General features: G+C 36.2%; 1 protein-coding gene across 4 annotated transcripts in view; it reads left to right on the top strand.

Annotated features, from left to right (window-relative positions):
- Ndfip (Nedd4 family interacting protein) overlaps positions 1-12937 on the top strand; it is a 58444-nt gene extending 45507 nt beyond the window's left edge. For all 4 annotated transcript variants that reach the window (XM_069335943.1, XM_045748489.2, XM_069335944.1 and 1 more), the window contains 2 exons: positions 1291-1476; positions 4109-12937. In XM_069335943.1, coding sequence (XP_069192044.1) covers positions 1291-1476; positions 4109-4212 — 290 coding nt within the window. In that variant the 3' untranslated portion in view covers positions 4213-12937. The remainder of the gene's footprint in view (positions 1-1290; positions 1477-4108) is intronic.
- The last annotated feature ends 212 nt before the right edge of the window (positions 12938-13149 follow it).

Below are 13149 nucleotides of genomic sequence, written 5' to 3'. Positions count from 1 at the left end.
ACTTTTCTGGGAGGGGACCCCCACCCCTCTTTCTCTGGTATCTTCCCAAGCTGCACATCGGTAACATGCCAAACCTTCAGTACCACACCAGGCTATAATAATTCACAAGCACCACTCTGGTACCAGACACCCATATCAGAATCTGGTTTATTGGAAGGGGAAATGGGGAGTCTTGGTATCTTGGATTACCACAGTAACTTGTGGTACTAGTGCTCTTGGTTACTGTGAATTACCACGGTAACAAAGATCAAAGAACAATGAACCAAAAGGGGCAACTTGCACGGAATAAATTAGCAGCTAAGACCCGATATAAACAATTGGTGCCCGAGCCAAGCTACTGGCTTGCTCCACTTGCTGGCCACCAGATGGCAATCCAGTCTGCTCAGGAACCCTGGGTGACCTCAACCCCACCAGTCACTCGCCTGGTGTTATGCTGTCCAGTACTGCACCACTTTAGTGATCACAGACCACCTCTCAGATAAGAAGATTGGCAGATGCAGTTTAATGCTGAAAAATGTTGGGTTCTGAGGCTAGATAATGATAAAAGTTGAAAGATATGTCGGCTAAAGAGCATTGAAATTGTGAGGTCTGAATGCGAGAAAGATCTGTGGGCCATGATTAGCAGGAATTCAAAGCCAAAAAATCTATGCATAAAATGTCTTGAATAAGGCAAATAAGATACAGTACTGAGATTTGCCTCTAGTAGCAGTTGCTGGTTAGGGGCTTACTAACCAGTTGCTACTAGAGTAAATGACTATTATTCTTCGGCTATATCTTCTTGTTTGACCCCATTTCAAATTATGCAGCAACTTTGGTCATTATGCTATAGACTGGGCATAAATTTACTTGAATACATCAATGAAGGATAAAGAGGCTAATCCCAGGAATAAAAAAACTTATGTGGAGAAAGATCTATGCTACTACAGGAATCGTACCCAAAACCCTTAATTGTGAGCCAGTGGCAGACCACTGAACCATCAATAACCATTGATGGTTATTAACTTATTAAATACATTCATGTACAGTAATATATAATGTAAAGTAAATGTTATACTACTTTATTGCATTATTTTATGCTTAAATAATGCAATACAGTATTATAGGGTTACAGTACTTTCAATTAGTAAATTAACATTTTATCTAAAATGTTACATTTTGGTGTTATAAATGTTTTTTGCCAATAAATTTTAAGTAAATTTATTTCCACCAAATTATGCGAGTGTGTTTGAGTCATAAGCACATAACTGTTTCAGGTAATATTTAATAGTATTTTGTATTCATAATTTTCAGCGGCTTTTGTCTTCAATTGGGTGGGATTTGTCCTACTGCTGTGCTTCTGCCATACAGTTGCTGGCCGTACAGGTGCTCTGGCAGGCTTTGGTCTGTCCTTGGCCAAGTGGGCTGTTATTGTACGACACTCCACAGACTTGGTTGCCGATTCAAACACTTGGCTTCTATGGCTTATAATGGCTCTTGGTAAGTACAGAAAGATACTTGTATTGAATATACTGTATAGTTTTCATTTGAAGATTCGTAAGGAAAATGTTGAAAATCCATCAAAGAATTCCATATGTTTTTTAGCAGTTTGACACAGTAGTTACATCTTGTTCATACATTTTTTTCAAGTACAGTATAGAGAGAATGGGGATTACCTTAGCAAGTATACGAGAGAGAGAGAGAGAGAGACAAGAAGAAAGTCACAAGCAGTAGATTCGAAAGATGGTAAAAAACGCCATTCTAGCCAAAGCCAAAGAGGTAGACGCAAGCAGCAGTGTATGTAGGTACAGAAAAGAATCATCAATGGGGGGAAGAACACTGTTAACCCCTTAACTGCGTTGCCTCCAAATGTGACACCCCCGCAGTGCGCAGGAAATAAATTCTCTGGAAAAAATTCTTTTTTCTTTTTAAAGTGTCAAAAACCCTTCCCTCAGTATGGGTATGTAAAAAAAAAGTCGAAATTGTACTTACTTTGGCTGCTATGGGGTCCGGAAGTTGGGGCGTGACGTCATCATTCCCCGTGCGCCCGTGCCGTGAGCTCTCGGGGGCGGTGGGGCGCTCGGGGCGGGGCGCGCGAGTTGCCGCGAATATATTTTCGTTCATTTTTTGCGCACCTTTCCAAATACATTTTCATTGTTTTTATGTGCCAATCCAATGTATAATGAACACGTACACTATAATATCGCAGTACAACATCCGTACTGTCCGTAGACACTGTGTTACGTGCATGAAACTTGTGTACACATATGCAGCACATATTTACTATGTATCATGCTAATTTGTGTATATATACAATCTATTTACACACTATACACTGTCACACACTATATACATTCACTATCAACACATTCAGAACACCGTGTAGCAGCTGCTTCGTATGGGCCAATAGCAGCTGCCTCGTATGGGCCAATAGCAGCTGCCTCGTATGGGCCAATAGCAGCTACCTCGTATGGGCCAATAGCAGCTGCCTCGTATGGGCCAATATCAGCTGTCTCGTATGGGCCAATAGCAGCTGCCTCGTATGGGCCAACAGCAGCTGCCTCGTATGAGCCAACAGCAGCTGCCTCGTATGGGCCAACAGCAGCTGCCTCGTATGGGCCAACAGCAGCTGCCTCGTATGGGCCAACAGCAGCTGCCTCGTATGGGCCAACAGCAGCTGCCTCGTATGGGCCAATAGCAGCTGCCTCGTATGGGCCAATAGCAGCTGCCTCGTATGGGCCAATAGTAGCTGCCTCGTATGGGCCAATAGCAGCTGCCTCGTATGGGCCAATAGCAGCTGCCTCGTATGGGCCAATAGCAGCTGCCTCGTATGGGCCAATAGCAGCTGCCTCGTATGGGCCAATAGCAGCTGCCTCGTATGGGCCAATAGGAGCATTTGGCCATGAACACATTCAGAACACCTCGAGTGAGAGCAGCCACACCCAGCCTGTCTCCCTCACTCCAACATCTTACTCGCCAACATTGCTCCTCCCACCATATTGTTATAGTTCTTATTACACATGTTCTATATACCTATCTACATGTTTTATTTACCAGAACTATGCAAGTAAGCCAGTATTGTGTCCAAACAGTACAGTGGCCACCATACACTGCATGAAAAATCACACAGCAGACGACGCTACGATTACGTCACCTCCCTCACCAAAATAGCTCCTCTCAACATTCTTCTGTTGCTGTTCTTACACTATATACACACACTATATATACCCATGTATATATGTGTTGCCCATAGCGAACCACTAAGCTAGTATGGTGAGCAAAACAAGAGTGGCAGCCACACACACAATGAGGCTACCTCAATTCTCGCCCTCCCTCCCTCCCTGCCCGAAACGCTGCGCGTGCTAGTGGCTTTACAAGACTGTAATTACCATAATTGTATCCTCACATTCCTTATGTACATTCTTGTATATGCATAAATAAATAAATAAATAAATAAATAAATCAAAATTCCTCCTTCCACAATACTATGCACAACGCTAATTATAACCACATTCCTGCTATTATCACAATCCTGTTCACTAATTCCTGTAAATGAATAATTTACCACACGTTTATTTTGAAAAGGAACCTAAGAAATCATTTGAAGATTCCTAGATGAACGAAATAATGCTGTGGTGCTGTGGCTAGCGCTGTGAACATCGTGAACAGCATTGAATCACTGATATTTGAACATTGTACCCAGTCATTATCACACTCAGGCTCTAATATAACACTATCATAGCTAAATAATACAAGTTATATATATATTTTGACATTATTAGGCGATGCTGTGGTCACATGCTGAACAGCAGTGCTGTGCGCTCATGCTGCGAGCGCCAGCCTTGGTTGCTCACACACTACTGAGGCTCCCACACCCGGGAATGTGGACCACGATTTTTTTTAAAGATGGCGTCTGTTTACAAGAGCCCTGAGGAAGCTGATGTGAACCCCATGTAGCCGCGGGAGTTTTGAATGGAACGTGAAAAATACAAATACTGTACCCGGAGGCGCGTTGCGCAAACCAGACGTGAGCCTGCAGGCGCGTTGCGCAGTTTAAGGGTTAAGTACTTTTTCATAGGTAATAATTATAATCTTTTAATGTTGTATCTTATGTTCTCTAATCTTGTTTCAGGAATGTTAATCTGCATGCGAGCCATCCTGCAGTACGTCCATGCTAAACGTGAGTGGCACCAAGTTCCCCATAATTCGCGACACCGTTTCTTCTTGTTCTACTGAAACTAATCAAAGTGTTATGTACCACATCATCTGAATATTTTGTATGCTTAGTCATGTAGATATAACCTGACAACATTTGGTATATACATTCTGATAAAGGCAGTTGTGCATGCCAGGTCATCTTCAATGAAGCACATATGCTAATGACGAGAGAGCAGCATTGTTAGACTTTGTTAAAGAATTTTGTAACTGGTTAATGTAATGTAGTTTCTTTGTATTAATTTTATGGTTACTGTACTATATTTAAAATTAGAATTGTGACTTTTACCCCTTGTTTATTAATATTTGATTAATCAAGGAATCCATAATCAGTTGCTGGTTTCTGCAACTTGATAGACTAATTTAAGTACATGACAAGCAAAATATAGCACTTTTAATATCATGTTTATTAGGTCTCTCAAGTAGGGAGAATTCTTTATGGTTTTGTTTGTTTATTTTCACTTGTATTGTTTACTTTTTATTTTTGTGCGATATATTGAGACTTAATTCTTAGTGTTGGCTCGGAACTTCAGATAATTGTGCATGATTATAAAAGTAAGCTTCCTATTGGAATTGGGCAGTGTAGCTTCCTCGTGGCTGAATTTACAATAGGTTTATAGTTTTGCTGTGTTTTATTAGGGGTCTGGAAACTAGAATAAACATAACTACTAACATTCTACTTGTATGCAATTATCAGGGACTGTGTTAAATTGGAATTAAACTCTTAAATGGTCTTGAATTGGAATTGCAACTGTATGAAGATGGTTTTTGCTCGAGGCAAATCTCTGCAGGTTATTAAATACATTGTCGTACTTATCTGGCTTAGTTTGTCAGACGTTAACAGTGCAGCTGGACTTATATTGCAACCAGTATATTTTTTTTCCACCAAAGGAAATGGTTTTTGAGGAAACAAATATTGTGCATACATTTTTTTAATACCATAGGCACATAATAGAAGAAAAAAATTAATGTCATTTTGATTTATTTTTGTTGATACAAATTTGGGTAACTACTTATACTGGCACCTAATCCAGGTACTGCATTCTCGGGTACTTGCGTTGACCCGAGATCATTTTGAGAGGGGCATCGTTGTATCTCGCCGAAATATATGGAGAGCGCGAATTAGGATTTGAATGGCTTTGTTATATATATACCCTCTGGTATATCATTTAGTGTACAGAGTATTTTTATTATCAATTCATAATATTCTTTAATATTCTTTATATTGTGAGGTGTGTTATTACTGTATTAAAGTTATTATTGCCTTAGAGTATCTTACAGCAACATGTATATATATATTTATAATATTACAATGGTTTATGCATATTGCATATATTGTATCGCATATTATATACAGTATATAGTTACACAATGTGTAGGCATAATTGTGGAATACTGTATATATAATGTTTCCAATAATGCATACGCAATATGTATATTATTGTATAAGATAGTTATTATATTGTGCAATATTCACTTCCACAAATATTGTACATTATGATGCCCATGTATTATATGTAGTACAATAATATACAGTACACTATTGTAAATTATACAGTAGCTTATGTATATTTGAAGTCTGTAAAATATTTGGAGCAAGAGAGGAAGAAGGTAGTGAAAAATAGAACAAGATAGAACTAGGAAAGACATTTATATTCTTAAAAATGCTTTGATTGCGTAATATTATGCGTATTGCGAAACATCACCACGGGATAGAGAACACTGGTCTGATTACTTTCAGTAAAATTGCCTCTCCAACTGTTACTTTATTGGTTTTGTTAGCATAGCCTGTCCTGCATGATTTCTACTTTTTTTTTTATCTTAGCTTTTGCCAAATTGGATACATAGTCTCCATGGCTTGGTGCCTTCTTTTATTATTTTACATACGTGCTAAATTGGAAGCTAGGGATGTGAATTTTTAGTTCTAAAGTCTCGTTCGATATTGTGGTGTTGTGATCTATATTGATTATGAAAATTTAAGGATTTGGTTATTCACATCTAGTGCATGACATTTTAACTAATGGAATGGGTTGAAGCTTATCTTAAACAATATATCCCTTTGACAAACTTTAGTACATTTTGGAAACATTTTAAAGTTTTAATATACTTAAATAGCCACTTATGCACCCGAGGCCAGATTCATGTAGCAGTTATGCAAGCACTTACGAACCTGTACATCTTTTCTCAATCTTTAGTGGTTTTGTTTGCAATTATTAAACAGTTAATGAGCTCTGAAGCACCAGGAGGCTGTTTATAACAATAACAGTTGATTGCGAAGTTTTCATGCTTGTTAACTGTTTAATAAATGTAACCAAAGCCGTCAAAGATGGAGGAAAGATGTACACGTTCATAATTACTTGTATAACTGCTTCGTGAATCTGGCCCCTGGTATCTTGGCACTTATTACATAATAAGTTTTATGTGAATCCCTTAGCATTTGAGGGTTATATTACTCCTGACCTCATTTGGTGGTAGAACACTAATCTTAAAGGAGAATTTCTAAAGTAAATGAAGCTGTTTGTCAATAGCTGAAATAACATAGATTTTCATGGTAGGCTGTACAGGTAGTTCTGAAAATTTGTCTATTGACTGAAAATGCATGAGAGCTCTCTGGCCAACCTTTGAAAACAAATATAAATGATGCGGTATACCTTTGGTAAGATATTGCTTTTAATTCTGGTTTTATATATTTATATAGACATAAAATATTAATTTTATAAACCTTGTATTTATTAATCTTCTTGCCAAATATTCCACAACAGTGTTTCTTGTATTATTCTTCATAGTGATTGTGTTTGCATAAAACTAACTTATTTTTTTAATTAAGAAGTGGATTTTTATAGTTTTCCTTTTTAAAATTTAGATATTAAGTAACTTGCCATATAAACCAAATGCATTGTAATGTTATTTTAAACTGTACAAGAGGGATTGAGAATATTGTACAGTACATTTATTTGCAATAAGAATATGGTCATTTTTTTGCTTGTATACAGAGATGTGTGTGTAGTCTGCATGTCTTTGTGTGGGGTGCGTGTAGTCGGCATGTTTTGTATGGAAGGTGCGTGTAGTCGGCATGTCTTGTATGGGGGTGCATGTAGTCTGCATGTCTTTGTGTGGGGTGCGTGTAGTCGGCATGTTTTGTATGGGGGGTGCGTGTAGTCGGCATGTCTTGTGTGGGGGGTGCGTGTAGTCGGCGTGTCTTGTGGGGGTGCGTGTAGTCGGCATGTCTTCTATGGGGGTGCGTGTAGTCGGCATGTCTTGTGTGGGGGGTGCGTATAGTCGGCATGCATTGCTGTAACACTTTTCTCACCTGACTTGAAACGCCTCCAAACAGCACTGCAGTCGCAGTATATAATATTGCCTTGGTCTGACTATATATAGATAAAAACATTGGAAATTATAAAAATATAGCTAATATTGGCTAGTTTACAGAATCAATTATTTGGTTTATCAGTATGCGCATTACAGTGGAATGAAAAATCTGGGATATGACAAACTACAAACTCCTAAAATCTACTACATTTCTCATAATAAAGAAACTTGTAAAATCAGTGTTGATCCTTTGTTATTCACATTGATCTGACATTATGCATATTAATCTTGTCTTAGATCAATGTTAATAATGCCCATTCAACATCTCTTTTTGCTGAACTAATAATGTATTTACATCAAAGTTGATCTGATAATGAATCAATGTCAATAATGTTGATACAGTGTGTAGTGATTTTTAGGTCCGGAAAGTTCACAAATGTAGAATTTGGTTAGTCCTGGCCATTGTAGATTTACTTTGATAACTAATGTAAGTATAAACATTCTTCATAATATGAATTTGTGGAGCAACCAATCAGATTCCTGCCAGGAATGAAGGATATCTAATGCGTTTTCCATCTGGATCACTATGCTGATCCTTCCGTGTGTGAAGTCCACCTAAACCACTTTACTTTTGGCACATTCCATTTCTTCATTACTCTGAAAAAATTGCTCTTATATATGTGGCTTATCCAGTTATTTTATTTCCACCTGTCCCCCCCATCCCCCCTAGTCAGTACCATCCAAGTCAGTCTGATCTGATTACTATGTAAATCAAACCAAGCTTGGGCAGAAAGAGTGGGATATTAGAATGGTAAAAGGTGTGCGCAGATGACCAGAAGTGGCAATGAAGGGCATTCTAGGATGAACAATAGACCATGCTCTTGTGTTTTGTTTTGAAACAACTTGTGCTTGCTTGGAACTTAAAATTTCTTGCATGATCATAAAACTGGCCTTGCTGTTTAAAATTGAATAATTGAGTCGGCTTGGAGACAATTTGGATTTAATTTAAAAATGCCCAAAAATCTTGTTCACTATACAGTACATATACTGTAAATATTGGAATTGTGCAGATTTTATTTATAAAATAATGTACAGGATATTGTATATTTGTTTAACATAAATATAACAAACATGGTGGTTTGCTATTCAAGGTAGTTTTTTCTTATTAATATTTATTTGTAAAAATTATATAATTATAAATAAAGCTTAAATACTGGAAAATGCAAACATGGTCCAATAAGCAACCGTGTGAATGCTTGTGAATGTGACTTAGTGATGGTATCTGGCCATATATTTATGCATCTTGGAACATAAGATAGTAAAAATGATCCAGTAAATAAATGTTTCGGCGTAGGGTCGTCAATAACAGACGTCATGCACACCCACATTCCCTTTATTTACAGTTTTTATACCTAGTTATATTAAATATTGTAATTAATTTTTATGGTTAATGTTGAGCACTGTACTTTAGTGTATTTGTGGTGGAAAAGTAGGAGTGAATTTGTATTGTACAGTATACTGTATGTACCATTTTGTTGAGTTAAAAGTGGGAAATAACCTTTTTTTCAGTATAGAATTGTAAACTTTGTTTATAGTTTTTCGTACACTGGTTCACTTTTTCCCCACTTCTCTCGGCAAAATGACTAGTACAGGTACCTGAATATTATTATTACCGGTACTCGAGTAATTTTCCAGCCATAAATACAATACATAAAGAAGGGCAGAATATTTGGGAGGTGCCATAATATAATTATATATTGCATAAAGTGCATAAAAAAAAAAGATAGGAGTTACAAGATCAGGGGAATGTATAACACCTTGATAACACGCACCAAAATAACATTGCAATCTTTCAAACCCTCACAATGTATGAAATATGGGAGCTTTGTTTGCATGTGTGTATGTATGGGGAATGTACAGACAGAATGGGAGAACCTGCAGTTAATTAAATTTTAATATGACGGTAAAAAATATATAACACTACATGTTTATGCTGTAGTGAATCTATGTTAAGACTTAAAAGCATTAGTGAAGGTTATTTCCTTTCCTTTTAAGCAGCACAATCACTTGGACTGTTTGGTAGTGACGGCCTCGCTTTTTGCAGATCGGCGTTCAGTCCCCGACCATCCAAGTGGTTGGGCGCCATTCCTTTCCTTCACCCTATCCCATCTCCTTATACTTTTCAAGTGCTAATAGTCATAATGGCTTAGTGCTTTCTCCTGATAATTACCTAACCTACCTACCTTGTAAGTGCTTAACCAGCATGAACAAACAGTTCTGTTGGAAAAAGTATTTGTATTGCTTTTATGGGTGAGGGGAAAATGGTTAACTGTTATACTTGAGCATTAAAGGAATTTATTATAGCTACAGTGCATCAATTATTTTGAATACACATTTTTTATATAACTAATCTTGGATACTACTATTAGAATTTTAAGCTGTGCTGATATCTCTTAAATTCATTGTGATTAGGTTGGTTATACTCTGCTTTTAAGAACATTGGTACTGATGATTTTGGCTCCATCATTCAACAAAACAGTTGATTAGAAGTGGGGTAGCATAATCACAATGGAATTAATGTTCACGCTACATACCCTGTCTGGTCGGGATTTTATCACTAAATACGTAGAATGCTTTGTATTATGTCTGATATTAATATATACAGTATATTTTTATTATAATAGAAGACAATCTGATTTATATTTTCATTTGCATGCATCAGACTAGTTACAAAGCTTCAAAATTGTAGTAAAGCTTTTAATTTTCTTACATATTTTATATATGTTCTCTGACAGATTTTCCTCTTTATGGTATATAATGTTGGGTAATAATGAGAACTATAGTTAAGTCTTGGTATGTTTTCAATTTTGGATTAATGCTTTATTGTGGGGGTTGCCCAATTGATATATAGACCAAATAAAAACGCTGTAATTATTACTTTGCTCGCCAAAAATGATTAATCTTTTCACCCAAACTTCAGTGAGATAGGTTGGTTGCACTTTGTGACACACATGACTCGCCTGAAGTATCATTTTTAATAGGATTTAGGGTTTGGAATGCTGCTTCATCATTGAAAGTGAACATTAATACATAATTTATGGCTTATAATTTAAAACATTTGACCAAAAGTATGGAACATGAACATTCCAAAAAGGATTGCAATGGTGATCTTGTAACTATATTCAATGATTTGTTTCTTTGGAAACGGCTCTTTCTTGAGAATGTGGCAAGAATAAAGATTACTTTGTTGCCACAGTTATCTATATACAAGTGGAAGAAAAGCAGTTAAATCACAAAGGCACAAGTAAGGGATAAAAGAATAAAGTGGATTCACAAAAAGATACTGTGGAAGTGCCAAAAAAGTTGATCAATTAGCTGTGGCAGAGCAGCTATAGAAAAGAACCATTACTTTGACAAATGGTAATTTTATCCTTCGTACTAGTGCTTCCACAGTTCTTCAATAAAATCCTCGGTGTGTGCATTTTGTTTGATATTGTTCGTCTTGTGTCTTTCTGCTCTCATATTGGCGTCCTGAATGACATCTAGGAACTGTTGAATGTTCTTCAGCAGAGACTGTGCCACATAGCCATCTGGACTTGATGTTTTCATTTAATAATTACTTAGTGCTTCCACACACTACTACCTAAATGTGGGTTTTTAATGTCAATGTATCCAGACTAATGTATTAGTGTTGATTTTGGATGGTAATTGTAATTGTGCTCATGTATTTAGTACATAATAAATGCAACATTTACTTCACAGTAAATTGATTGACTGAAAGTTTCACCGTCATAGAAGAATTGGTATTGTTCAAGGTCTTAGGATAAACAGCGTAGGCTTTTGTTATATTTTAGTTTAGCTAGTGTGTAAGAAAGGTGATGAAAATTATAAGGGAAAAATTAAATATGATAATGGAACTGGTGTTAATTATGCTTTTATTAAACAAGGAAAGTACAGTAGTTCATTATATTATAAGCCTGCTAATATGAGATGTAAATTGGTTTTACTGGACTCATTTAGTATTATTTTAAAAATGCACCCCAAATTTTGTTTTAATTAATTTCCAACTGTTATCAATTTAATATACTGTGTGGTTAAATTTGTCACTAAATTACTTAGTCCTTAGGAACAGCATTAGTAAATGGTAGGTGCATAGCCAGTATGCTTTTATAACCTCCCTTGTGTTTTGAGATATGTGCTAAGGAATGTATACAAAAATATGTACTACCAAATGCAATGTTTCTGAGGTACAGTAATGAACAAGTTGAGTACATGCCTTGATATATTTGGCACAAGAATGCCCATTGTTGGTGCACCGAACAAGCCATATTTATATAGACATTGAATGTTGCGGAGTTCTGACTATATATTTTGTTTGTATTCTTTTAATGACTGGTTAGTGAGAAATGGTAGAGCACAAACCAAAGCACCCAGCACCACCTAACAACTTACGTTGCACATGTAGAAAATATAAAATCTTCTTTGCACTTTTATCACTTTAACATTACTGGCTGGGATCTAGATATATATATATTGCCTTTGAGTTCATGTATAAGGTAGATGGAAGTGTAAAAGATGCAATTAAAACTGTTAAAGAGCAACACAGTTTTATGTGGGATCATTAGTTAGCAGGTTTTATATTGGTTTATGTTTAGTGTTTGGGCATTTGCCTGTAAATATTAGCGTGCCACCCAGCCATCCACTTTGCAATAAGAGGAACCACAATGCAGGTAAAAATATCACATATCTCACCATTTCAAGTCAGACATTTCTAGTCAGTCAATATTAAATAATTTTTATAGCATATTGATTTAATATATTTTTTTCTGTTATCATCATGTTCATTCCATTGGCTGAAATATTCATGAAGGTTAAGAAATAGCTATTAAGGAACGTTCTATATCAGTCTGACTGTAGGTACCACGGTTTTATCTCGCATTGTATGCTATATACATCTTAATCTGTTAGAATTAAGTGCACCATCATTTCCCCTCTTGCAGTGTGCATTTCTGCGTACTCAGGGTCAAGAAGATATTTGAACCAGGTTTGTTAAGGGTCCATAGACATAATGGCCTCATACAGTGTTCTTATATTTAAATTATATTGCACAATTAGAGTGTGAGTGTTTTGATGAATTTTAAATTGATAATGTATGCAAATATTTAATCATACTGTACTATACTAGGAAGAAAGTTTTGAACTGTATAGTGCAGCTTTATACCATCTAAATAGCATATGCTGTATTTATTCTTCAAATTAGAGATCTTCATATTTGTCATTAAAAAAACAATGGGAATATGTATAGAAGCATTTTGGTTTTTAAAAAACCAGTTATTCAGAATATATTTATGCTGGACATGTTAAAGACAGGTTTTCAATGTTACTTTTCAATGTGACTTCTGGAACACCTTAGCAAATAAAAACAGTTGCTCTATATTTTGTTTCCATAATTCTAGTTTGTGTAGAGGGCATGTGGAATGGAAAGAGGGGGTAAAGGTGGAACAGCAGTTGTAAGTGATGAAAGATGATATATACTAGTAGTATTGTACTGTACTGTTACTGCACTACTTGGTCTCCGTTAGACAAAATCAAAACGAAGCAAGAATGATTGAATTCTATAGTCAATATTATAGTTTTAAAGGATAA

Source organism: Procambarus clarkii, chromosome 34 (assembly GCF_040958095.1).
Source record: "Procambarus clarkii isolate CNS0578487 chromosome 34, FALCON_Pclarkii_2.0, whole genome shotgun sequence".
Taxonomy (NCBI): domain Eukaryota; kingdom Metazoa; phylum Arthropoda; class Malacostraca; order Decapoda; family Cambaridae; genus Procambarus; species Procambarus clarkii.
Note: the sequence above shows the minus strand (reverse complement) of the source record. Positions and strands in the feature narration are given on the sequence as shown.